Raw genomic sequence first — 27,931 nt, forward strand, 5'->3', positions numbered from 1 at the left:
TGGGTCAACATGCCTACTCTGTGGTCACCCTCCACCGGGGACCATGGCTCTTCCTCAGGCAGTGAGTCCTCCCCACTTCGAAAGTCTATGAGACAGTCACAGATGGCCTTGTCTCCTTCCTCCACCATCCTACCCTGTAATGACAGAGACTCACAGGGAACTCCAGAGTGGTGAGTGCAGTTGGTGAGAGGTGGTTGAACTTGAGAGCCCCTTCTGTATCCCCAGCAGCTTTCCTCTTTGTCGTTTACCTTGGCTGTGATATACGTGGGGCTGTCTGACAGGATCAGAAATGCTGTACTGAAAGCTGGATATGGTGGCACACACCTGTAATCCCAGAATTTGGGATGAGGAGGCGGGAGGATCAAGAGGGTTAAGGACAGCTACAGAGTGAATTCAAGCTAGCCTGGACTGCATGAGACTCTGCTCTAGAACTAAATAAAAATAAACCAACCAAACAAGAATGGAAGGTAGAGAAGGGGAAGGGAGAAGAAAGGGAGGGCAGAAATGCTATGCTGGTTCAGATTGGCGAATCAGCTCCTCCCAGCTCTGTTGTTTCTTGACTGCCTTACATCTTATAAACACCAAGAATAGTACATCAGTTGCAAAAAGGCCAGCCTGGGCTACATAGCAATACCCTGAAAACAGAATAGAGTATAGTACAGGTCTAGTTTTGAATTTATCTTGCTACCTCTTTCTCTTTTTATGAACATAACAATGGTGCCGAAACCCGGGAAATAACACTACCTAAACCTATTTTGAATAATGCTTAGCACTGCTGCTGGAAGTAGGGACCATGAGAAACTATAAATAGTGCTTTATGTGTTGGCTTGAAAATTTGTAGGTATCTTTTAGTTGGTATTCTATGTTTCAGACTCCCCCTTTTTTTGTTTTTTTGTTTTTTGTGTTTTTTTGAGACAGGGTTTCTCTGTGTAGCCCTGGATTACTCTAGTCCTGGACTTACTCTGTAGATCAGGCTAGCCTTTAGCCTCGAACTCAGAAATTGGTCTGACTCTGCCTCCCAAGTGCTAGCATTAAAGGTGTATGCCACCACTGCCTGGCTCCGTTTCAGATTCTTAAAACAGATCCGTGATCCTTATCTGTTACAGCTTTATGAGTTTATTCTGTGAATATTGTAATAGCATGTTTTTGTAATATTTCTAGGATAAAATATTAATCTCACACACCATTATCTCCATTCCATTTATTTTAATTGGCCTTCTCTGAATCTTTTTTCTGTTTCTGCCACTGCTATTATTGAAGACTAGATTATATTAGCATTATAAACTTGAATCACTAAGATGGAGGTTAAATGTCAAGGGTGAACTATAATTCCAGTTACATACTAATCTACTTATGTATGATTGATGAATTATTTCCTGAGCCATGCTGATTTTTCTGCACACAGAAAATGCATGTATGAATATCAACCAGTTTCAGTTCCTCATTTTTAAAAAATTAGGCACATTTAATTATGTGTATATGTACATATGTGCCTGCCACAAACATACATGGGGTTAGAGGATGACTTTCAGGAGTCAGTTCTCGCTTTCTACCAGATGGTTTCGTGAAGGCTTAGGTGGAAAGTGCTCTGACTTGCTGAGCCATTTCACCTGCTTTTAGTTCATTTTTCATCTCTACTGCTTTGAAGTGACTTTTCTTGTCTTGTATCTCTTAAAATTTGAATGTTTTTCTCATGTAGATGTGGCACAGTTAGAGATAAATAGAAATTATAATTAACTCTTTATGTGGAGGGAATGGGATGATGCTTAAGGGGATCATGTTCTCTTTACAGGGATACCCCCTCAACTAATGAAGACAGTGACTTCGAAGACAGCGTAAGACGGAACGTGAAGAAGAGAGCAGCAAAACGGCCACCCAAAGCTGCCCCAGTGAGTCTACCATTTTGTTTACTTCAGAATCTAGTCTGGGAATCAGCAAAGAAAAGCCTGGAAGGGACTCAGGTGATGGAATGGAAGAAGAGAGAACATTAGGATAGAGAGGTACCAGAATTCTTTAAAAAGAGAAAAGGTTAATAACAATTCTCACAACAATAAAAATAGATCGGTTATTTAAGATCTAAAACAACAATGAAAGCATTGTTGTGGAGCTGACAGTTTAAGGCTGCCTAAAGTTATAATGATGAGATCAAATGTTAGCATCATTTTTACAGCTTTTGTACAGGTAATATTTTTACACTTAATAGGTAGCAAAACATCGGAAGAAACAGTCCCAAAGAGTACCTAGTAGGAATGGCGAGAACAAATCAGTGCCACCAACCAATGACCTTTTTGATGCTGTGAAAGGTGCCAGAAGTTGCATGCAGGTAAAGAAGTGTTTTACCTCTTCTCCCCTTCCTTTTGACATCAATAAGAAATTTAACTATATTTCAAAAAATATATAGTTATGTCCAGAAAATTTTTTACAAGTTTATAATTATTGCAAAAGTTGAATTGTTGAAACTTGCTTGCTGAAATATTTTGACTCGCATTAATGCTTTATCATTTATGCTTATTAAAGATTCACATACAAATGAAAATAGAAACCAATAACTCATTTCTGTCCCCTAGTTTTCTACTAGTAATTCTGAGAATGAAATATAGTACTCAAGCTGCTAGCTAGGACAATAAGACAACAAAAAGAGATCAAGGGGATACAAATTAGCAAGGAAGAAATAAAGGTATCACTATTTGCAGATGATATGATAGCATACATAAAAGACCCCAAAAATTCTACCAGAGAACTTCTCCAGCTGATAAACAACTTCAGCAAAGTGGCCGGATATAAAATTAACACGAATCCGTAGCCTTCATTTATACAAATGATAAACAGGCTAAGAAAGAAATTAGGGAAACAACTCCCTTCACAATAGCCACAAATAATATAAAATACCTTGGGGTAATCCTAATCAAACAAGTGAAAGACCTGTATGACAATAACTTCAAGTCTCAAGAAAAAAATCAAAGAAGATCTCAGAAAATGGAGAGATCTTCCATGCTCATGGATTGGCAGAATTAACATAGTAAAAATGGCCATCCTACCAAAGGCAATCTATAGATTCAATACAATCCCCATCAAAATCCCAACACAATTCTTCAAAAACATGGAAAGAGTAATTCTCAAATTCATCTGGAAAGGCAAAAAAAACTCAGAATAGAGTTTTTTCCTTTTTTTTTAATTGAATATAATCTTCATTTACATTTCAAATGCTAAAACCTTTCCTGGTTTTCCCTCTCCCCCAAAACCCCAAACCCCTCCTCCCACCCCCTGCCTCTAAGTATATGCCCCTCCACCTGACCCACTCCCACCTCCCCCTGCCTTGATTTCCCTTTGTTGGGGCATCTATTGAGCCTTCATAGGACCAAGGACCTCTCCTCCACTGATGCCTGAGAAGGCATTCCTCTGCCACACTTTTGGCTGGAACCATGTGTACCCCTTGGTTGACAATTTAGTCTGGGAATCCTGGGTGTCTGGGTGGCTGACATCGTAGTTCTTCCCATGGGGCTGCCAACCCCTTCAGCTCCTCCAGTCGGCCCTCCAACTCTTCCATTGAGGACCCCACATTCAGTCCAATGGTTGGCTGCTAGCATCTGCCTCTGTATGTCTACGATTCTGGCAGGGGCTCTCTACAGACAACCATAACAGGCTCGTTTTGGTATGTACTTCTTGTCGTCCATAATAGTGTTGGGTTTGGTGACTGTTTATAGGATGAATCCCCAGGTAGGGCAGTCTCTGAGTGGCCTTTCCTTCAGTCTCTGCTCCACACATTGTCTCCATTATTGCTCCTGTGAGTATTTTCTTCCCTTTCTCAGAGGAACCAAAGCACCCCCACTTCAGTCATCCTTCTTCTTGAGCTTCCTGTGGTCTGTGAATTGTAACTTGTTTATTTTGAGCTTTTGGGCTAGTAACAATTTTTAACAATAAAACAACTTCAGGGAGAATCACCATCCCTTACCTCAAGCTTTATTACAGAGCAATAGTCATAAAAACTGCATGGTATTGGTATAGAGACAGACTTGTTGATCAATGGAATAGAATTGAGGAACTAGAAATAAAACCACACACTTATAGACGCTTGATCTTTGACAAAGAAGCCAAAAATATACAATGGAAGAAAAGAATCTTCAATAAATGGTGTTGGTCTGACTGGCTGTCTGTTTGTAGAAAAATGAAAATAGACCCATATTTATCCCTTGCACAACACTCAAGTCCAAGTGGATCAAGAACCTCAACATAAAAACAGATACGCTGAATCTAATAGAAGGGAAAGTGGGAAAGAGCCTTGAACTCATTGACACAGGGGAAATTTCCTAAACATAACTCCAATGGCTCAGGCTCTAAGACCAAGAATTGATAAATGAGACCTCATGAAACTGAAAAGCTTCTGTAAGGCAAAGGACATAGTCAATAAGAAATGGCATTTTAAAATTCCATTTTAAAATTTTACTGCATTCTACTTTTATATGGTTTATTTCTTTAATCATGAACCCATTTAATAATTGGTGGTACCTTCAGTCTATAAATAAATGCTTATAATTCTGTCTGTTTTTATGATTATGACTTTCAGTGCCTTCTTCCCTCATATGTTCTTACTAGGTTTTTACTATGATCCACTCATTTTCTCTAAAGCTCTGTGTTAGAATTCTTTGGGGTCAGGGTCAAAGTTGTGCTTATAAAAGATAAATCTGCATATTTCCTAACATGGGAACACTTTTGAATACTTTTTTGCTGTTCTTATTTTGAGACAGAGTATCATGTACTACACTGACTTCAAATTCACTATGAACCTGAGGATGACTTTGAACTTTTGTTCCTCCTGCCTCCACTTCCTAAATACTATAGTTAGAGCTGTTCATCCCTGCTCAGAATCACCTTAAAATAAGCTCGCTACCTGAGATTATTCTGGTCCTACAGGTAGAAAGAATCTGGGCTGCAAATCCAGTCCCAGGGGCTAAGTATAGTTATAATTTTCAAGAGAGTGAATTCACTTTTTCCCTCCAACTACACTATAGAGTACATTCTCTTTTGTTCCCAGTGGACCTATAGATTCACTTCCCATTTTTTGTTTTCATAAGAATATAGCTCTACAGGACTCCTCTTTATCTGGTGGGCTTCTCTTGGACTACTGTTCTTGGAATGCTTACCTTAGGCTCTGTTCCTCAGCTGTGCCTTCTGTATAGCTATCTTGTTTAGTAAAACCCTTTCCTCAAAAGTCTGCTTCCTGCTTCCTAGAATTGCAACCATCTCAATTTTTACCTTCATGTGCTTCTACCTTTATAGTTCAGCAGTATGTAATTTTTATGAGAAATTTGTATATTTCATTTGAGAAGATGAAATACAATACTATGTTGTGTCATATCATTGGAATTGACATCGTCTACACGTTCCTCCTAGTCCTTGGTGGATGAGTGGCTGGAAAGCTACAAGCAAGATGAAAACGCAGGATTCTTGGAGCTCGTTAATTTTTTCATCCGAGCCTGTGGATGTAAAAGTGAGGACCCCCCCCCCCAACTTCTTCCTGATCCCCATCCTTCATGCTTAAAATGCTGCTTCTGTTTATGAGTACATTTGAATTTGTCTAAAAAAAGAAGGTAAGGCATGAAGAGCTGGAATATTTAAGTACACCTTGATGGTTACATTTTGGAAGTAATTTAGCAGGGAGCTACGATGATTTTGAAGCACAACTTTTTGGTGGGAAAACATGCCTTAATAACAATAGGCACAGGTTTAAAACTGGGCTTTCATACCGTTGGAGGCTTTTTTTTTAAATTTTATTTTTGAGAGGTTTCACTGTGTATCTTACACTGGCCTTGATCCTGAAGCAACCCTCTTGCCTCATGCAATTTTCTGAATACTGGGATTACAGGTACGCACATGAAATCCAGTGCTTTTTTAGTTTTTGTATATGGAGTAATCTATTACTTGTTTCTATTTATCATCTATTTCACCTATGTTTTTCTTCAGCATTCTGAATGCTGGAATTTCAGAGGTGTACAAAACACTAGGTGCATTTTAGTTTTTGCAGATGAGATAGTCTGTTAATCTTATTCCTTAGCCACTGTGTTTTCTGTCCGATCTTTGGAGAACCCAACTCGACATGCCAGGGTTTAGTTTATTGGGCCAGGGATGTCAAATATTTTATGAGAAGTCATCATCTGCCCTAGTTTTGTTTTCTTTTTCAGTTTGTTTGGGGATATTTTTTGAACCATAGTCTTTTACTACATAATTCTTTTGCATTTCAGAAGTTATTTTACAGCAGTTGTACAAATGAATGATGACAGACTTATAACTAGAAAGAATTCAAATTGTGTGCTTGCTCCTTCTAAGCTCTTCCTAATATTTCCTCTGGTTCATCCTCAAATGTATCTTGTGTCCTATTATTTTCTTTTTATATCTCCTATCTCCTTCAATTTTTAGGCACTGTGACTCTTGAGATGTTCAAGACAATGTCCAACTCAGAGATCATCCAGCAGCTAACAGAAGAGTTTAACGAGGTGGAGGAAGCTCATCAGGATCATGCACTTCTTATTCTGAATTCATAACATGAGGCTCATTACCCCTTTATTTCTGATTCTCGGAAATAGTTTTTATATGAAAGAGCTCAGCCTCTTTGAATATAAAAGAGGCTTACAGAAATTAGCAGACAGGCTTTGGGGTTGAGGAATAATGTGAAATGAAGTATATTGAGTTACATTTTCATTATGCTATTGAGTTTTGACGTCTAATCCCTGGCATTTCATGGACCTAGTAATTTTCTTATCCTTTTCATAAATCATATTTAGGACTCAGGAGACTACCCCCTGACAGCTCCAGGTCCATCCTGGAAGAAGTTCCAGGGAAGCTTCTGTGAGTTTGTGAAGACATTGGTCTATCAGTGCCAGTACAGCCTGCTCTATGATGGCTTTCCTATGGATGACCTTATCTCCCTGCTCATTGGCCTCTCAGATTCCCAGGTCCGAGCCTTTCGTCATACAAGTACCCTGGCTGGTGAGCACTCCCACAACTCAGTTGGCTGGTCCTGAGATTGGTGGGGCTTTGTTGTATGTTCTGGGTTTCTTTCCCACCTGCATCAATGCTATTGTACCTTGTTGCTTTTATCCTAGACCCTCTCCTGCTTCTCACTAGTGGACATAGGAAAGGGGAGACCACAGTAATGATTCCCAGATTTTATATCTTCCCAGAGCATACTTCTGGCACTAGACTGGCACATAAAATAAGACCACAAAAGTTTCTGAGGAGGCACACTCCAGGACAGAAAACTTTAGGACGTCAGGGTCACCCTGCTTGGTTTTTATTCTTTATCATGTTCTTGTTGCTTTTGCACTCATGCTCTCTTGTCTGACTTGAACAATAGCTTTCTTGTTTCCTCTGACTCAAAGCCATGAAGCTAATGACTTCTCTGGTAAAAGTTGCACTCCAATTGAGTCTGCACAAAGACAACAATCAACGTCAGTATGAGGCTGAACGAAACAAGGGGCCAGAGCAGAGAGCACCAGGGCGACTAGAGAGTCTGCTGGAGAAACGGAAAGAGGTAAGGAGATCCCTGTCCCCTTTCTCCTCTTCCAGCTTCCAGCTTCTGCTGCCCAGACCTTATCAGGGCCCATCACATCTCTCAGTAAGCACAGGTCTCAAGCAGCCCTCCAGATAAAGAATAACAGGGATGCAACAGTTTTCCTGCACTCATCTAGCAGAAATCACTGTGTGTTCCTTTTGTTTGGGGACAGTGGCTCACAGATGTTTAATTTGGAGTGCAATTAGAATTTTCTGTATTTCACTTTCATTCATCTTCCATTGGTCTGTAAGCATTATCAGTAGTGTTTAAATGTTACACTGGCATGCCAAGTTGTTTGAATTTCATGTTAAATGTACAGTGCTGAAAATCAAATGATACAGGAGGCCGTGTTATTGGGCAACAGAAAGAGCACACACCTTCTAGTCACCCCTGGATATGAATTTGTTCTGGTAGTTGTTACTGTAGAGGGCCTTATGTAACTTCTAAACTTCAGTTTCCTTTTCTTTAAAAAGAGGGATAATTTTTAGATGAGTAAGGAGTGGAGGATCTGGGAGTAATTGGAAGAAAGCAAGGAATATTACCAAAACATTGTATGAAAAATTTAAAAAAAAATTTAAAGGGGCAGTTCTACCTTCCACTCTATTTAAATGAAATAATGAGTGAATTGGCTACTTAGCCATACAAGTTTTGTTTTGTCTTCCTTGTGGCAGGCTTTTTATCACTTTGACAGATATCTGAGAGAAACAGTTCAAAGGAGGAAAGGTTTTATCCTGGTTCATGGTTTCAGAGGCTTCAGTCAGTATTCATGTAATTCTCTGGCTTTGTGCCTGTGGTGAGGCTGACTATTATAGCACAGAGGTTCTGCTGCAATAGGTCAACTCACCTCATAGTAGACAGAAGAGAGAGGGGTCTGGTAACAAGCTATTTTCTTCCTAGACATGACTACAGTAACCTACATCATCCAACTAAGCCGTACCTCCTCATAGTCCATTTAGCTATGAACTCATCTATGGATTAAACCATTGATGAAGTTAGAACCCTTGGGATCCAGTCACCTCTTAAAGGTCCATTAGTAGGTTGCCATACCTTTATTTATATATATATATACAGATCTTTGGAGGAGAATTTTTTAGATTTAAACTGTAATACCTTTAGTGAAATAAGCTCTGGGAAAATCTTTTAGACTCATTAAACTTTAAATAACAATGTTTAAGTCAAACACTGATATACCTACCTTTTACTCCTTACTAAGCATCTGCTGGTCTCCACCTTGAGGTTGCTAGGCTACTCTATGTCTAACTGTATCTAGTGATGATTTTCCTAGTTCCCATTAAAAACAATTGCTTCTCTGCTATGTCATGACAGAAGGAAATATTTAATCACTGTGTGCATCTGTCTCTCTTATTTGCTCACTTGTTCTCTTTTTCTGTGGCACAGAAAATTGGATCCAAGGCCTTACACCTGCCAAGTAGGCACTATTACTGAGCTGTATCAGCCTGAGAGGCAAACTTTGTGTTACTCCATTCTCATTTGCTGTTTTTCATTGTCAGGGTGATTTTAAAGGCCTACACTTAGTAATAGAACTATCTAGGATTTTAAATAATGTGTGAAAGACCCTCATTATATCTGCAGGTTTACTTTCTGTGATTTCATTTCTCACAGTCAACGAAGGTTCAAACCTCCAAAGTAGCTGGCCTTCAGGGTACATGTCTTTAATCCTGGCACTCAGGAGGCAGGATCTCTGAGTTTGAGCTAAACTTGATCTATATAGTGAGTTCTAGGTCAGCCAGGGCTGAATGATGTGCTAGGCCTCGTCTGAAAAAAAAAAGTCACTCTCACCAACCAAACAATGAAATGCAATTCAGTGACTATTTTGAGAGGGAAGATGTGTGTGAGAGAGATTGAAGTTCATATAACATATTTTTGTCATTGTGTAATTTACAAACTAGTTTCTGATAGATGCCACATACATAAATATATAATACAGGTTGGTTGAAAATCCTTAATCTAAAAATCTGAATTCTGAAATGCTCTGCTAAACTTTTTGAATATCAATATGACACTCAAAAAATTTTAACTTGGTGTACATTTCCAATTTGGATTTAGAAATTGTGTTCCCAATGAGTAAAGTCTGTACAAATATTCCAGAAATCTAAAAAACTAAAAAATCTGTAACACTGCTGGTCCCAAGAATTTCATATAAGAATATTTTTAACCTATGTGCTTGATATTTGATACCATCTGTAGTTGAGGCATTGCTTGGGAGTCTTGGGATGTATTCTCTATAAAAAGGGAGAACTGTATTACTGTGATTCTTTTTCTTAGTTTTCTGGATTCTCCATCAGTTGTCATTCTCTCACTTTAGTCTTTCTACCATGCTGTTTTCTGCTGTTCATTTGTGCATGTGTATCATCCCTTTAGTCTGCTTCTCTGTGATATACTTCCAGTACATCTTATCACCAGTGGTCTTTTCTCAGTTTCTGGTTCTGATGATATTTTAAATGTGAAAAACTAAAGATATTATAGAACACATCTATAATGAATATCATATTCAGTATATTCCATAACAATGAGTATTTTATTGTATTAGCTTATCTGTTTTGATAGATTATGTGGGCTTAGTAGTTTTTCAACCCTAAATATTTAAGTATACCCTCTTAAAAGTAATATGCTTGTATGACCTGATACCATTTTTTCATGTATCCAAATGTTATGATTCTTTAATAATTTCTAATTAATCCATACTTAAAATTCCCCATCCGAAATTCAAGTAAGAATGTTTGATGATAGTATTTCTGGAGCCTCTTTAAATGTTCTTTTTCTTGGGATAGGATCTTATTTATGTAGCCTAGACAGTCTTCAAACTCCTGCTTCAGGTTCCTTTGGGTTAGGATTAAATGTACTAACATATGGCTCCCTCTTTTATTTAATCTTACACAGAATGTCTGCTTCCTCAGATTTCCCCTATATGTGAATGTATTGAAGAAATAGGATTAGTTGTTTCAAAGATGTTTTCTCCTTATATTCTGTTTCATTAGTATCTATTGTTCATCTAGTCTGAGGTTTCTCAGTGGTGGCATTATTGACACTGGGAGGCTGTCCTGGCCTTGGATATTGTTTAGCATTGTTCCTTTGTCTCTGTCTACTGGATCCCATAGTACTTTGATACCAACTCAGTCATGACAACCAAATCTTTAAAAATTTTAATGTAAAAATATTTTTATTCTCTGAGAATTTTGTACAGTACATTTTGATCGTATCCATCCCCCCCCAAGATCTACTCTACTCTGTAATCCAACTTTGTGTCATCCATCCCCTCACCTCCCCCCCCCCCCCCCCCGCCTTTGCCCCATCCATTAAGTCTAATTTGTACTACCCATATATTCTTGGATGTGCGGCCTTCCATCGGAGCTCATTCTGCTTATCAGGGCCAGCACGCTCAAAGGAAACTGACTCTCCCTTTACCAGCAGTTATCAGTTTCTAGAGCTCCCAGGCTTGGGGTGTGGCTTAACGTAAACCTCCTTTTTCTGTGCTGGGATTTGACCTTGCTTGAGCTAGTAAGGAGTTTATGCATGCTGTCAGAACCACTATGAGTTCATATGTAGTCCTGCTGTGTCCAGAGGACACTGTTATTATAAATTCATCTATTGTGTCTGGATCATCCACCATGATGCCTAAACCTTGGAAAAAAGGGATTCAGACACTGCCAGTTATCCTTTGGGGAACAAAATTATCCACTTAAAAATCACTGATCTAATCTCTTATCTTTCTACTGGTTATATTTTTATCAAAGTGGATTTATTAAAATTTCATTTTGAGGCTGGTGGGATCAGTTGATGGGTAAAAACACTTGTTTCCAAGCCTAATTTCATTCTTAGAACCCACCTGGTGGAAAGAGACTGACTCCTGAAAGTCGTCTTCTGACCTATATATGCTGCCCTTTCCTCAAATAAATACATTTAATAGATTTTTAAATTTTTATTTTCCCAATTAATAGAAGTCAAAACCACAACTATGAAGTATGAATAGAATAACCCCAATCAGAAGGGACATTTTAAAAAGATTTGCACATGTGTGTCTGCATGTGTACAAAGTATCCAGAAGAGGATGTTAGATCTTCTGGAGCTGAAGTAATAGGTATTTTTGAGCCACCTGACATGAGTGCTGAAAACTGAACTTGTGTTCTCTGGAAAAGAAATATGTGTTTTTAACTTCTGAGTCATCTCTCCAGTCCCCAGGAGCATTAGTTTTCACTAACACAAAGCAACTGTTGTGGCATTAAAATGTTCTGCTTCTAGAGTGAGAAGGGAATATTGGCTACCTGAGGGTTTACACTATGTTCCTCAATAAACAGTAAGTAGGTAGAAGTTGCACTTTTCTATATCTGTGACCTTATGCTATTGAAGTACAAGAGGGGTATTCTGACTTTGCTCCTTCCTCCAGTTCCAAGAAAATCAAGAGGAGATAGAGGGGATGATGAACGCCATCTTCAGAGGTGTCTTTGTCCATCGGTACAGGTAAGTCACTTACAGGCTCTTACTGAAGCCACTGTCCTTGGTACTAGCATGGGAAATGACAAGGCCCTTGCTAGGGTTATTTGGTTAGTTTCAGGACTATTGCAACTAGAATGAAAACTGACAGATATGTTGAATTAGTTAAGATCTAGTTTATCCCTACCTACAAAAGCCCTTGTGAATTTTTCCGAGATCAAGATATCAATGAGGATTCTCCTCTTCTTGACCTTGCCCAAGTCCTGGTCCTGCCTCCTGTGTTTCTAGAGTTGGAGACTTGACCAGACATAGGCAGAGACCTAAAAGGTGGCTTTCCTGAAGCATGTCTGGCTCAGCAAGCCTTTTGATAGCCAAGCCTGTGTTTTCACTCTGCTAAGGGTCAGGGAGTTTCACAGTGTTTGAAGAACTTATAGAGTTAAGTATTTATTGTTTTAGAATTATAGTAATTCTAGTAGTGTCTCACTTTTGTCTAGATTTCAGTTTCTGATTCTCTATAACTTTAATCATTTATTGAAGTAGAACTGAAAAATAGCACATTTTAGCTAACAGTTAAGTGAACTTTTAAAATTGGCTTTTAAAGGAGTATAAAGGATGAAGTTGTATAATGTTAAACTAGCTCATATGTTGGTTATAGAGAGAAGATTTAATTTCATATATCTTGTGTATTTACTTTGTAATGAGGAAATGAAAGGCTGGGTACCTGGTGTTTTGTCACAAACATAACTTCATTGAGAGGGCTGTGTGTTAGCCTGAAAAGTAACCTTTGAGAAGTTAATATGTCAGTTTTTCTCTCTGTCTAAGGGACATCCTTCCTGAGATCCGTGCTATCTGCATTGAGGAGATTGGGTGTTGGATGCAAAGCTACAGCACCTCCTTTCTCAATGACAGCTACCTAAAATACATTGGCTGGACCCTGCATGACAAGGTGTGGCCAGTCAGCCTCCTCCCTGTCCCTCTCACCTACTTCCTCTAACCTATCCCAAAACACTTCACCTTTTCTTGCTCTGCCAGTCAAACATTTTACACATTGAGCAATTATCTCTCAATACAGGTATTGAATCTTGAGATTACTTCAGTGCTGAGGAGTATAAGATAAAGCAGAAAGGAGAAAAACACTCAGCAGTCAGAATACCTTTGAAACCTCATATGTCATAGAGGAAGAAATCTTTTTTAAACAGCAAGTTGATGATGGTAACACAAGGGCCAGAGTGCCATCCAAAGGGATTCTTTTCATCATGATTGTCCAATTCTTCTATGAGCCTTTGTGTTTTCAGTGAGAAGACAACTCTTTACTATGTTTTTATATTCTAAGAGTCCTTGGTGTAGAAGTCACCCATGCCCAGAATGAAGAATAGTGAGGGACACTTGGAGCCTGTAATGACCATCTGTCAGTCATGTTTTTCTTCTGTCTCCTTCATCAACAGCACAAGGAAGTCCGCCTAAAGTGTGTGAAGGCTCTGGCAGGGCTGTACACCAACCAGGAGCTGAGCTTGCGGATGGAGCTCTTTACTAATCGCTTCAAGGTAGGATGGGACACCATTCCCAGGTTTGCTCTTTGCTGTGTTTCCCATTTCCCTACCACAGGTCTTTCTACCCGGCAGACTCACAGCTTCTGGATATAGCTCTCACTCCCTCTGGGTTAGGAATTTCAAGTCTCAGGAGACTGTGCTGTTTGGGAATGGGTGCATGAGAGATTGGACAATGTTCTTTGCATAGGACCGGATGGTTTCCATGGTCATGGACAGAGAGTGTGAAGTAGCAGTGGAGGCCATCAGATTGCTGACCCTTATTCTGAAGTGAGTTGTGGGAAGTGGGGAGGCAGCCTCACAGACTTGCCTTGGAGGGTCAAACAAGACCCTCCAGAGTTCTGTTCCCTACCTGTCACAATCGACTCTTCTTTGTACAGATTAGAAGACAAAGGGCATTCCTGAGTTGTAGGATAGAGGGGGACTTCCCTATTTTTAGCTCTCCATACTTCTCTCTCTGACTCTTAAAACATTTTCTGTAAGTCATATCCTTATAGGTATTGCCTTGTTTTGTTCTATACCTCGCTGTGTGAGAAGATTAATGAGCACGCACACGCACATGCACACACACACACCCTTTCTCCTTTTTTCTTGGTAGGAACATGGAGGGAGTACTGACTAGTACAGACTGTGAGAAAATTTACTCCATCGTATACATTTCTAATCGTGCTATGGCCTCTTCTGCAGGGGAATTTGTGTACTGGAAGTAAGTGGTATGCGTTTGTCACACTGTCCTCATTTTCTCTTTCTCACCTCTCTACCTATCCGCCTGTCAAAATTATTGAAGCCTCTCATTGTCTCATTTTCTTTCAATCTTACGGGCATTCCTTGGCTCTTCACTTGTCCCTTTGTCCTCACTTCTTCCCCTGCTGCTCTTCCCACCCATCCATCCTACCAGGATCTTCTATCCTGAATGTGGGGCAAAAGCAGTGAGTGGCAGGGAGCGACGCCAGAGTCTACAAGCCCAGAAGACTTTCATTTACCTTCTACTGGCCTTCTTTATGGAGAGTGAGGTGATATAGGAAGAAGAGGACGAGATGGGCAGTGGGTGGGAGGGTCCTGCTATTAGCAGCCACTTGTTGGGGCAGTTTGATATGACATTGGCAGATAACTTACTGGGAACCTTCTTTCACAGCATCACAACCATGCTGCTTACTTAGTAGACAGCTTGTGGGACTGTGCAGGGTCTTACCTGAAGGACTGGGAGAGTTTGACAAGCCTGTTGTTGCAGAAAGACCAGAGTGCGTGTCACATGGTAGCTGGGGTTGTGGATTTTGTACCTTCTTGTGTGAAACAGAGGTTTGGGTTTTTATTTTGTTTTTCACTTTTGTTTTTAATTTTTGGCTGAGAGATGGAGTATGGTTAATCTGTGGTGTTTTAGTAATTATCCTCTTTCTATCCCAGATCTGGGTGATATGCAAGAGAGAATGCTAATAGAAATCCTTGTGTCCAGTGCCCGGCAAGCTGCAGAGGGTCACCCACCAGTGGGGCGCATCACTGGCAAGAAGGTGAGCATGAACAGTAGGTTAGTAGGTTAGTAGGCCAGTGCTATTGGAGCCAGATGGTTGTTGGCTGTCTTAACCTCTGTATTCTGGGCTAGGGCCCTCCATCTTTCCCTCTAAGAGTCCTGTCTCCATATAAAAAACATGTCAAGGGAGCAGAAGTGTGTGCAGATACACCCACCCTCTGTACCCAGTGTTTCTTCACAGTTTTCCATCCCTAATGACTAATCCCAGAGTCTGACCGTCAAAGAACGCAAGCTTCAAGCTTATGATAAGGTGAAGCTGGCTGAGCACCTCATCCCCCTCTTGCCCCAGCTCCTTGCCAAGGTAAGAGCTTCTTGTACAGCTAGGACATACATGGGGAAGGGACCAACCCCAGGGCAGGATGAGGAAAGGATTCAACTTATTGTCGCTTAATTAACAGGACACTCTTTCCACTGTAGTTCTCAGCAGATGCAGAGAATGTTGCTCCCCTGCTCCAGCTGCTTGGTTACTTTGACCTCAGCATATATTGCACTCAGCGCTTGGAGAAGGTGAGCAGGCAGCGAGACCATTTCCTAGACCGTGCTGCTCCCCTGCTTAGGTTAAGGATTCTTCTAGTATCTGGCTAATTTGTTTGTTTTCCACAAGGCCCTTGGTTCAGGGAGAACCTACCTATAATGCCATACCTTTAAATATACCTTATCTTTAAACACCACTTTCCACCCTCCAGTGTCACTCTTCAGCCTGTAGTCCACCATACCTTGTCTCCCTTTAGCACTTGGAGCTGCTTCTGCAACAACTCCAGGAGGTGGTGGTGAAGCATGTGGAGCCTGAGGTGCTTGAGGCCGCAGCACATGCCCTTTACCTGCTCTGCAAGCCAGAGTTCACCTTCTTCAGCAGAGTGGACTTTGCCAGAAGCCAATTAGTGGATCTTCTGACTGATAGATTCCAGCAGGAGCTTGATGACCTAATGCAGGTGGTGCTAAATGGCAGAGCCCCTCAGGGAGGGTGAGAGAGGGCTGGAGTTTAAGGTGAATTCTTGAGAAACTCTTGCTGTGAGTGTCTTTGTTCTTTAGTCATCCTTCCTCGATGAGGATGAGGTATACAGCCTGACAGCCACTCTGAAGCGTCTCTCTGCCTTCTACAAGTGAGCAGCTCTCCTGCCACCTTCTCTTTTTCCTAGTGTTGATGGAATTGATTACCTTGAATGTGTACAAACATAATGTTTCCTTCTCTCTCTAAAGTGCTCATGACCTGACCCGATGGGAGATCTCTGAACCATGTTCTCGACTCCTCCGGAAGGCTGTAAACACAGGAGAAGTTCCTCACCAGGCAGGTGATAGGCTGGACACACACAGGCAGGGCAGATGACTGTCAGTCTGTGTTCTGTAGGCCACCTTGCTCAGGCAGCCTCTATCCTCCAGTGTGTAGTAGACATCGGGAGGAAGGTCAGGTGGGATTATCACTTCTGTTCTTTTCTGAGGTGCACTGGGGGCTTCTGAGGTTCCTGGGATCCAAGGAGAACGTTGAGGAATTCTAAAAGACTGAATAAACCAGAAAGATAGGACATTTCTGCGTAGGTTAGAAGCCTCTGGACATTGCCCAAAATAATCCCTTCTTTTCTATTAGAAAAGGAATTGTTTCCCTGGTCTCATCTTCTTTCTTATTCGGGACAAGATTTGATGGTTTTGTTTTTTGACACAGAGTTTCTCTATGTAACCCTGTCAGTCCTGGAACTTACTTGCTGACCAGGCTGGTGTCACAGATACCTTCCTGTCTCTGCTTTCCGAGTGCTGGGATTAAAAGCATGCACCACCTCACTCCAGCTTTTCCCTTCTTGTCTGTGTGAGAGTACTGACACTCCCTCACGCTTGCTCTATAGCCACCTAACCTGACATTTTGTGCTTACAGGTGATTTTGCCGGCCTTGACTCTGGTATATTTTTCCATTCTCTGGGCAGTAACCCACATTTCAGAGTCTACTTCCCAAGTGAGTGTGGGTTTGAGGAGGAGACTGAGAATGGAGGAGCATGAGCCTTCATTCCTCTGTGAAGCAAGCTGCTCTTTTTACAGAAGCAGCTGATGAGTCTGAAGAAAAGAATGGTAACCTTCTGTGAACTTTGCCAAAGCTGCCTCTCAGATGTGGACCCAGAGATCCAGGAGCAGGTGAGCATGTGTGTCCTGCAGTTTGAGAAGACCGTTCTCCAGGGAATGAGGCATGTAATTATAATCTTTGTAAGTAGTATTCTGATTTTCTAATCATCCTTTTTTCCCCTCCACAACAGGCTTTTGTCTTATTAAGTGACATGCTTCTCATCTTCAGCCCTCAGATGCTTGTAGGGGGACGGGATTTCCTTAGGCCTCTTGTCTTTTTTCCGGAAGCTACTCTCCAGTCGGAACTAGCCAGCTTCCTCATGGACCACGTCTTTCTCCAGCCTGGAGAATTGGGCAATGGTATAAGAAATCTAGGCCTAGAGTTTAGGAAGGGTTGGGATTGAGCCTGGCGATAGAATCTTGGGCAAGAGTCCCAAGCCTGTGACTGTCTGTGCTTTTGCTGGGCAGGTCAGTCACAGGAGGATCACATCCAGATAGAGCTTCTGCACCAGAGGCGCCGCCTGCTTGCAGGGTTTTGTAAGCTGCTGCTTTATGGAGTGTTGGAGCTGGATGCAGCCTCAGATGTGTTCAAACACTACAACAAGGTACAGCAGGACTGACGTGAAAGACCAAGTTGAGCACAGCTCTGGCTTCAAATTCTGCAACACCTAAGAAAGGAACTCAGGTTGGGGGCAGTCTGAGAGGATCAGGCTTAAAACAGAAGTAGGAGAGAATAGAAGTAGGGGTTTAGAAAAAGGACAAAGGAAAGAGACACGGGTGTAAATATTTAAGGAGTCAGACTATTGAGACTTTCCTTGACTGGGAAATAACCCTATTTTTCCAATTCAGATATCTGTTTTCTCTGCTTTAAACCTATCTATAGGTTGGAGTATTGAGAAAGAAAACAGTGGGGAAAATCAGCTCTCTCTCTCTCTCTCTCTCTCTCTCTCTCTCTCTCTCTCTCTCTCCATTTCCTCAATCTGCCTTCATATTTTATTGAGCATCTGCAGTACACCAGACATGCCAGGTAGTAAGAACAGAGCAATGAATAGCACAGAAACTCTTGTTCTACAAACTCTAGACTGGTGGGAGGGATGTTTAGGCTCCAGTGTTGTCTGGGGGTAGGTATTAGCACCCTAATCATATTTCTACAGTAGACTCAACCAATTTTTGTTCCTAGACTGGCTTGCTTTCCTTCCTTCCTTCCTTCCTTCCTTCCTTCCTTCCTTCCTTCCTTCCTTTCTTTCTTTCTTTCTTTCTTTCTTTCTTTCTTTCTTTCTTTCTTTCTTTCTTTCTTCCCCCCTCCCCCTTTCTCTCTCTCTCTCTCTCTTTCTTTTTCTTTCTTTCTTTCTTTCTTTCTCTCTCTCTCTCTTTCTCTCTCTTCTTTCTTTCTTTCTTTCTTTCTTTCTTTCTTTCTTTCTTTCTTTCTTTCTTTCTTTCTTTCTACATCTGGTTTCTTTTGGACACTGCAATGTTTAGAAATGAGGTTTAGTCTGAGTTATTTGTACTCAGGTAATTGTTTTTCCTACCTAAGGCTCATTGGAAAGTTGTGATTTGGGGTGTGAAGGAATACATCAAAGATTTTTTTCTGTGGTTAACTTTACCTTCTTCACTTCCTCTTTCTTAGTTCTATGAAGACTATGGTGACATTATCAAGGAAACATTAACTCGGGCAAGACAAATTGACCGCTGTCAGTGCTCTCGGATCCTGCTCCTGAGCCTAAAGCAGGTGCTTTTGCCTGGAGGCTTAATAACTGTGGCATACTCTTCCTAGATTCCTACTTTACTGTCTAGCCCCAGCATCTTAGGGATGCAAGGTTTTTTGTTTTGTTTTGTTTTCAAGACAGGGTTTTTCTGTGTACTTTTGATGTGGAACTCACTGTGTAGACCAGATTAGCTTCAAGCTCACAGAGATCTGCTAGCCTCTGCCTCCCAAGTGCTGGGATTAAAGGTGTCTGCTTGGCTGCTGCAAAATTTTTAAGGACAGAAATTTTCTTAAATCTCATTTCTTGTGACATGTTTCTTTACACCTTTTAAACTCTGTCTTAGTCATTGTTTTATCACTGTGAAGAAACACCATGACCAAGGCAACTCTTAGAAGTATTTTAAATTAGGGCTTTGCTTTCAGTTTTGGAGGTTTTAGTCTTTATCATCATGGCAAGGAGCATGGGAGCATGCAGGCAATCACTGGAGCAACAGCTGAGAGCTACATTCTGATCCTTAGGGCAGAAATAGGGAGAGTGACACTGGGCTTGGCTTGGCTTTTTGAAACCTCAGAGCTCACCTCAGTAACACATTTCCTCCAACAAGGCCACACCTCCTAATCATTCTAATCCCTGGAGACTAAGCATTCAAATATGTGAGCCTATGGGGGGGGTCATTCTTATTTAAACAACCACAGACCTTAAGATAACTGGACAGTTTCTTCCTTCCCTAAGCCTTATAGAAATCAGTTAATACCAATACTAAAGTGATAGGAAATTTTTAAAAATTTATTTATGTATGAAGGTGTTTTACCTGAATATATGTCTTTACTGTGTGCCTACATAGCTAGAAGAGGGAGTCAGCTCCCCTGGGACTGGAGTTATAGATGGTTGTGAGCCACCGTGTGTGTGCTAATTGAATCCAGGTCTTCTGGAAGAGCACCAAATGCTCTTAGTCACTGAGCCCTCTCTTCAGCCTCTAGGGAATTCTTAATTTGTTTTTTAGTATGCTTTTTTACAGCATCTTTCATTTATCACAGACATTTAAAAGTTTTTTTACATTTATTTATTTTGTGTTTGTAGCTGGGGTAGAAGGGAAGCATGTACCACTGTATAAGTGTGGTGATCAGAGGAAAGTGTGGAAATTTGTTCTCTCCTACCTTGTGGGTGCTGGGGATTAAAATCAGGTAGTCAGCCTTGGTAGCAAGCACCTTGACTCAACTGACCCATTTCACCAGTCTGATCAGAGATATTTATCTCTGGGCTGGCTTTTAGTGGTAAAGTACTTGCCTGCAATGTATGAGTTCCTGTGTTGGATCCCCACGGGTACATTTTTAAAAACTCTCGTGGAGCAGGGCTGAGGTGCTCTGCTTTGAGGGGTCGGGATGTGGCAGTGTCTGGGTAGGGAAGATATTTGATGGCACTCCACAGCCAAGCCTTGTAGGGTCTTGAATGGAGAAGAGAGTTAAGCTTTTCTTGAGCTCCCTTTTCTCCTTTTCCAAATGTACCTTGTCTCCTGCACACAGCTCTACACAGAGCTGATACAGGAGCAGGGGCCCCAGGGCCTGACAGAACTGCCAGCCTTCATTGAGATGAGAGACCTGGCCCGGAGGTTTGCCTTGAGCTTTGGACCCCAGCAGCTCCATAACCGAGATCTTGTGGTCATGCTGCACAAGTAAGGGAGTGCTGGTTGGAGGTTGGTTACTGGGAGGGCAGAAAATAAGGTCTTGATGGGAAGTGTGACCATGTGCAGAAGTAGCAGGCAGGCTGGTGTGCCTGGGCAACAAGAAGGTAAGGATGGTGCATTTGGGTGTTTCAGACTCTTAACTGAAATAATTCTCCCCAATCAAGGGAAGGCATCAAGTTCTCATTGTCTGAGCTTCCTCCTGCTGGATCTTCTCGTGAGCCCCCAAATCTTGCATTCCTGGAGCTTCTTTCAGAGTTCTCCCCGCGCCTTTTCCATCAGGACAAGCAGCTACTGTAAGTTAGTGGTTGAATAGAGATGTGGATTTTCACAAGAGTCTAGAGAGAGGTCAGTTCATTCTCTGTACCATCTCTGTAGACTATCATACCTGGAAAAGTGTCTGCAGCAGGTCTCCAAGGCACCTAGCCATCCCTGGGGTCCAGTCACTACCTACTGCCATTCCCTCCACCCTGTAGAGAACACAGCAGAGGCCAGCCCTCAGGGACCCCCCCACTCCAAGAAGAGGTGTCTTGAAGGTAAGGGTTCAGGGCTGGGTTGGCATCAGTTCAGCACCACATCCCAGTTGCATTTGCTCTAGTAAAAGGAGATGGATTTTGATTGTCTATAAAGTTGTATTTTGTCAAATATTTCATTGGCCACTCACTATTATTCATTTTCTTCATTTACCTAGCCAGCTTAAAATAGAAAACTTGAAAAATGTTACAGAAACTAATGATAAAGCCAAAGATTGAGCCAAGCATTCTTGTTTCTTTAATAGCAAGCAATACATTAATAACTCATAACTTTCTGATCACCACTTGTCTTAAAATCTACCTAATATCTTTAATTTTCTTTTCTACATTGTTTCGAGTAATATTCTAATCTGTTTCATATGCTAATGTGTTTGCTAATATGTACTTAAATTGTAATTTTGAAACTGCTACAACTTTAATGAGACATAATTTATAAACCAGAAAAGTCAAAGTTAACCTCTTAAAGTGTATACTTCAATAGCTTTTATGTTTCCTTGACAAGTTTTAATTGTGGTGCACAGGAGAGAGAGGGGGGGGGGGGGAGGGGGAGAGGGAGAGAGAAAATACAGGTGCCTGTGAAGTGAACTGAGATCTGTAAGAAAGGGCATGCTCTTAACTGCTGACTGTCTTTCCACTCTTTTTTTTTTTTTTTTTTAATTTTAGTACTTAATTTTGTGTGTTTTTTGTTATTTATTTTTCCTTTGAGACAGGAACTCTGTTTAGCCCTGGCTGTTCTGAAACACACTTTGTAGACCAGTCTGACCTTGAAGTCACATAAATCCTTCTGCCTCTGAGTGCTGGGGACTAAAGGTGTGTGCCGCCACACCTGGCAAATGCATAATCTTTATGGAAGACTTTAACATTTTAATTTTATTAGTTTTAAAATTACTTTAAGTGTGTGCAACATGTATAGCATGTACTTGCCACGTTGTGCATGAGGAGGCCAGAGGGCAGGGCTGCAATGTAGAGTTGACTCTCCTTTACGTGGATTCTGAGTGTTGAACCCAGTGAAACTCCGCTGCTACGGTTGAAGTCTGGCGTTACTGGAATGCCCTGAGCTCAATACAAATTGGCAGACTCCCTTTTCAGCAGGGCTTCCTCTTCTCTACCTGGGGAATCTAAGACCCCACCTCACCTATCTGAGGATCATCATGTAGCCTGCACCTAGAATTCCTGGAGTATTTCCCCATGCTACTGAGGCATCTAAGTACCTTAGCCTTTAGCCAATGACCTTTGGCCACCCTGGATTTTCTCATTCCTTCCCCAAAACTATATACCCTTCACCCTGAATAAAGTATATGCATACAAGCTCTTTCTTTAATACCATCTAAGAGAGCTGCTTCATTGAATGTAATCCAAAAGAGCTGTAACACTGAAATCTTCAGAAGAAACCTTGCCCCCGGCATTCACTGCTGGACCAGAGTCCTGCTGACCTACCAGTTCCAGACTTTGCTTCATCCTTCCCTATTGTGTATACTGGTGTATACTGGAGTGTGGACACTCTAGGAGAAGAGGTGGACCACAGAACTTGGTTCTGCTTCCCCCTTCCACATTTGGTGTGCAGTAGTGTCTGGACACCACAAGGGAAGAAGTATGAAAACGGAACCACACCCAGTCATTGTTGGTGGGAATGTAAAATGATGTAGGCACTTTGGAGAACAGTTTGGTAGGTCCTTATAAAGGTAAATGTAGAGCTTCCTTATGACCTACCCAGAAATTCCATTCCCAAATATATCTCTAAGGTCTGTCCACTCAAAACCTTGTATGTATATTTTAATGATGACATGCACATCAGGAAAACGATGGAAACAACTCAAATGTTAACTTATGAGTAGATCAAGCAATAACCATACAATGACTATTATTCTGCTACAGAAAGAACCCAAAAAATAGATTAAGCAAGAATATAGACACACAAAGCCTCATTATATATTGGCACTGCTTAGATAAAGTATCTGCCAGAGGCAAATTCAGAGAGAGGAAGGTCAGTAACAGTACCTTGGGCTGGGAGGACAGGGAGAACCATGAGTATAACAGGGACACTGCTTCTTTTGGAGCAGTGAAAATGTCTGAATATTAAAGACTGGTAGGATGGTGAGATGGCTCAGCAGGTAAATGTACTAGCTGGAAAAACTCCAAACCTGGGTTCAATACTCAGAATCCATGTAAAGGAGAGAGTCAACTCTACATTACAGCAGTGCCCTCTAGCCTCCTCATGCACAACATTGCAAGTACATGCTATACATACTATACACACTTAAAATAATTTTAAGACTAATACAATTAAAATGTTAAAGTCTTCCATAAAGGTTATGAATTTGCCAGGTGTGGTGGTGCACACCTTTAGTTCCCAGCACTCAGAGGCAGAGGCAGAAGGATTTATGTGACTTCAAGGTCAGACTAGTCTATAAAGTGTGTTTCAGAACAGCCAAGGCTAAACAGAGTTCCTGTCTCAAAGGAAAAATAAATAACAAAAAACACAAAATTAAGTACTAAAATTTAAAAAAGTAGTGGAGAGACAGTCAGCAGTTAAGAGCATGCGCTGTTCTTACAGATCTCATTCACTTCACAGGCACGTGCGCTCACACCCACACATTCACACACAGAATTGGGAAGAATTGGGAGCCCAAGTTCTTCTTCTCTAAGGATCTGGCTGTCTGGGCTTCTTGTGTTTTTCTTCTAGTGACTGAATTGGTATCTCTTTTTAGTTTGTAATTCCCTACTGAATAACAAAATTGAGTTTTTTACTTCATGTTCTTTTGAACAGTTGATCTTTGGTGAATTGCTTACTAAAATCCTTTGTCTATTTTACTTTGAGACAAGGTCTTACGTAGGCCAGGCAGGACTTGAACTCTATATAGTGGAAGATGACTTTGAACTTTTGATTTTTCTTTCTCTGTTTCCCAAGTTTTAGGGTTACAGACCATGGCCACCATGCTCATCATCTTTTGTTCATTCATTGAGTTGTCTTTCTATTGTTGAGTTATTGCAGGTTCTTTACACATTCTAGATAGATGTTTATTAGGTAAAGAGATATAAAAATGTTTTTAAATTCTTTAGTTACTTAGTTTTTAGTACTCTTAATTATGATGAATTCCACTTTGCCTATTTTTTATTTTATTTTTTTTTAAGACAGGGTTTCTATGTATAGCCCTGGCTGTCCTGGAACTCACTCTGTAGACCAGGCTGGCCTCAGAAATCCACCTGCCTCTGCCTCCCAAGTGCTGGGATTAGAGGCGTGCACCACCACCACCCGGCCATTTTTTTATTTTTTAACTTGTGCATTTCATGTCATGTCTTAAGGAACCATTCACTGGTTTAAGTTCACAAAGATTTACCTATGGCTACAGCCTCTGATGTCTGTAAACCTTCATATAGAGGTTAATGGCAGTAAATTTTGGGTTTGTTTCTGTATAGATACATGGTCACAGAAAAGGAAGAGGGTCAATAGAGGTGTGAATGTTTACCACTGGCAAATGGTGATGTATATTTGGCTGCGGTTTTAAAATCACATCGCCTAAGTTTCCTCAGGGAAAGAGAGCTTTAGGTGTGGTTGGTGGCATCATCCTTCTTTTCCCTCAGTAGTTGGCAGAGAAAGCACCTGTACTCAGCCTCTCTGGTGAGAAGACACTAGAATTGCCATCCTTTTATCTTCTGACTTCAGAAAATCCTATCTCCCTGGCCCTTCTGCATCTGCTCCGGTCTCTGGTCCAAAAACAGTTACCATCAATCTAGAATGGATAGGATTTCAGAATTCATTGCCTAACAGACTGCTTAATTTTAGGGAATCATTCATCTCCCACATTTGTCACCAGATGTTTATGTTCTCTGTGAAGTGGGTATTTGTCTCTGTCTATCTCATTTCCTAGTTAGGTGGTATTCTTTTAGAATAGGAGCTGTTTATAATGATACAGCATCCCACTATAGCACCTAGGTACATTATTATATAGGGCTCTGCTCATTCTTAAGATAGAACAAAATAAGGCTACATAAATTTTTCATTCTCTTCTGTTTAACTTTCCCTTAAGAAACAAGGGACAAGTTTATAAAAATAGCTCTGATACATTTGATATGTGATTCTCCTTCTTTGAAGGCCCTTCCAGGCTTCAGGAAGAAGAGCCCTTGTCCCAGGAAGAAAGCCTTCAGTTGAACAGTGGCCCCACAACACCTACCCTCACCTCCACAGCAGTGAAGAGAAGGCAGTCTCTGAGGACAGTGGGCAAGAGGCGAAAAGATAGACCAGGACCAGGACCAGGGCCAGGGCCAGAGCTGATCTGCAGGTGAGGGCAAGGGAAACCTTGGTGCTTCTGTTCTTGCCCCTGCAGTACCCTCTGATCTCTGGGCACTTCTGGTGCTTTTATAGCTACAATGTCTCCTCCACACTCTGTGCTGCTATCTTTTTTCACCCTTTGCTTTTTTATCAAACCATGTCACTGCTTTATTTTCAATAGTCAGCAACTGTCAGGCACCCAGAGGTTGAAGATGTCGAGTGCACCATGTTTCCAGATTCGATGTGATCGTTCAGGCTCTGGCTTGGGCAAGCAGCTGACCCGGTGAGGCTTCCCTTCTCATGCTGGTGTTACCCACTCTGACTTCTCACCTGAGCCAGCGCTTCCTGGATTGTCTTGGTCCCAGAACATTCTTTCCAGCATAGCATGTCTCTCCAGTATGCAAAGGGATGTTCCTCCAGAAGCAGGAGTGGGGACACTAGAGCCTAAGTCCTGCCCCTCCTGCTGCCAGGCCCTCTTTCCCCATGCCTATGAGAAGAAACTCAGGGGGTGCTGAAAGGACCATCTGAAAACCTCTAGTCTTTGTCACTGCCACAGACTCAGCCTTATGGAAGAAGATGAGGAAGAAGAGCTAAGCCTTCTAGATGAGGAATGGCAACGTGGAGACAAGGTGTGGACCCAGCAGTACCTTCCCCTAGAACTTAGAGGCTGAGACACCTGTCCTCAGTCTTCATGATGACCTTTTTTTTTTGAAAGCTGCAAAAAGTTGTTAGAATCATAGAGGGAAAGGAAAGATTACAGACTTAGTTCAGACTTTATTTTTAAGGAGCTTAGGAATGACCAGAGGCAGTCATTTACACTTATAATCTCAGCATTTAGGAGACCGAGGCAAGAGGTTTGCTATGAGTTTAAGGCTACATGGTAAGTTCCAGGCTAGCCAGGTCTAGACAGTGAGACCTTGCTTTTGAAAATTGGTAGGAAAAGAAGTTAAAAATACAAAGACCAGATAGTTTAGTTGATAAAGGTGCCTGCTGCTAAAGCTGAAGGCCTGAGTTCAGTCCCAGTCCCACACCCCATGTGGTAGAAGGGGAGAAATTATTCCCCAAACTCGTCTTGTTCTACAGTTTGTGCACATACATACATAAATGTTTTTTTAGAAAGGAAAAGAAATAGAATAGCACATTCCTTCACAGCCTCCAAATGAATATTGTTGTCACTGAATCTCCCCAAAAGTTGGAAGAATTGCCTAGAGCCAGGAACAGAACACTCACAGTCTATCTCAGCTACTCCCTCTCTCCTTCCCTCTCCTTCCCTCCCTCCCTCTCTCCCTCCTTCCCTTCCCTCCCTCCTTCCCTTCCCTCCCTCCTTCCTTCCTTCCTTCCTTCCTTCCTTCCTTCCTTCCTTCCTTCCTTCCTTCCTTCCTTCCTTCCTTCCTTCCTTCCTCTTTCCTGACAAGGCTTTCTATCCATGTCTTTCCACTCAGTCCTTTCTATTCCCTGGATGATCTGATCTAGTGAACAAAACATGGAGCTTGAAGTGAGGTAACCTGAATATGAGTCCTTAGTTTCATATGAAGTTAGCTGTTGCTTGTCTTTCCATTTCCCCATCCTTACAGTGGAGAATTTACACATAATGTAGAATACAAAGCACCTTAGCTCAGAAGCATGGCTATAGGCTTATAAATGGCAGACAGCCATTTCTTCAGCTCTGGAAGCTAGACATCTTGAGTTCTGGTAAACACAGATGGGTTCTGGTAAGGGCCCAGTGCTAGTTACATGCTGTCTCACATGCAGACAAGGACAAGCCAACCCTGGCCTCTTGTGAAGGCACTAAAAAGTTCTAAGGACTCCACTCTCTCACCTAAACACATTCCAAAGGTCACCTCTTTTATGGGCTCTAAGGGTTAGGATCTCAACATGTATACCAGGTAGGTCTCACAGGAGGTAGAGAGGAGGAGAGGCTGCAGACATTCAATCCACAGTAAGCTAATACTGTCTGCTATTGTTTTATTGTCTTCTCTGGGTAGTGGGAGGAAAATTCAAATAGCACCTTCATACTTCTGTTCAAATAACCTGTCCAGAGGGCTAGAGTAATCCTATTCTCTGTTTCCAGAGCTGAATGCATGTAAAGGGCTAGGTTGGAGGCCAAGAAAGTCAGTTCTCTGATTTATTCATTTAGACTTCAGAAGGAACCATGTTTCTGTTGGTGGGTATAGTTTTAGAATAGTCTTTCTAACTTTTGACTCTTGTTTGCTCTAGCTACTTCATAGCCCTTCTTCTCCCAGTGAGCATGGGCTGGACCTATTAGATACGACGGAACTGAACATGGAGGTGAGTATTCCAGGGCTAGTGTGTTGTGTGTCCTTGGAAGTGAGGGTGGCCAGCTGCCTATCATTCTAATAGAAAGACCAGAACCCACGGGCAGCTCTCTCTCTGGTGGTCTTCAGGAGCCCATGTTGGAGAACTAGAGTGGCTACCCTCAAAAACAGTCTTCTGTTTACTATTTGGTTTTTTCCCCCCATAACTCCATGTCTTCCATTCTCCTTCTTGTTGCAGGATTTCTGATGGGACTTTAGGCCTCTCCCCTTCTCCACTTACCACTGCAAGGCCGTGAGTGAGCAGGAGGGAGTAAAATGAAGCCTTCTTTGAGTCTCAGCC

At 41.6% G+C, this 27,931-nt stretch overlaps 1 protein-coding gene across 1 annotated transcript; it reads left to right on the plus strand.

Annotated features, from left to right (window-relative positions):
- Positions 1–9: 9 nt before the first annotated feature.
- Stag3 (stromal antigen 3) lies at positions 10–27,922 on the plus strand. The gene is made up of 33 exons (XM_052168121.1): positions 10–170; positions 1,793–1,889; positions 2,204–2,323; positions 5,392–5,488; positions 6,415–6,491; positions 6,780–6,984; positions 7,377–7,528; positions 11,955–12,028; positions 12,824–12,947; positions 13,447–13,545; positions 13,739–13,818; positions 14,147–14,254; positions 14,447–14,561; positions 14,684–14,789; positions 14,953–15,056; positions 15,285–15,377; positions 15,494–15,583; positions 15,808–16,008; positions 16,109–16,179; positions 16,277–16,364; positions 16,944–17,021; positions 17,105–17,197; positions 17,317–17,485; positions 17,594–17,730; positions 18,753–18,854; positions 20,355–20,503; positions 20,680–20,808; positions 20,891–21,048; positions 25,139–25,325; positions 25,497–25,598; positions 25,872–25,944; positions 27,533–27,604; positions 27,830–27,922. Exons 1-33 carry the CDS (start codon positions 10–12, stop codon positions 27,836–27,838), a joined length of 3,720 nt encoding a protein of 1,239 aa, XP_052024081.1. The 3' UTR covers positions 27,839–27,922.
- The last annotated feature ends 9 nt before the right edge of the window (positions 27,923–27,931 follow it).

Source organism: Apodemus sylvaticus, chromosome 22 (assembly GCF_947179515.1).
Source record: "Apodemus sylvaticus chromosome 22, mApoSyl1.1, whole genome shotgun sequence".
NCBI lineage: Eukaryota > Metazoa > Chordata > Mammalia > Rodentia > Muridae > Apodemus > Apodemus sylvaticus.

Bases quoted from the DNA above. Each gene is read 5' to 3' on its own strand.
- Stag3 (XM_052168121.1), top strand. From the start codon at position 10: ATGCCTACTCTGTGGTCACCCTCCACCGGGGACCATGGCTCTTCCTCA. The intron at 1,890-2,203 runs GTGAGTCTACCA...TACACTTAATAG, and splicing joins GGCCACCCAAAGCTGCCCCA to GTAGCAAAACATCGGAAGAA. The intron at 15,378-15,493 runs GTAAGAGCTTCT...TTTCCACTGTAG, and splicing joins TGCCCCAGCTCCTTGCCAAG to TTCTCAGCAGATGCAGAGAA.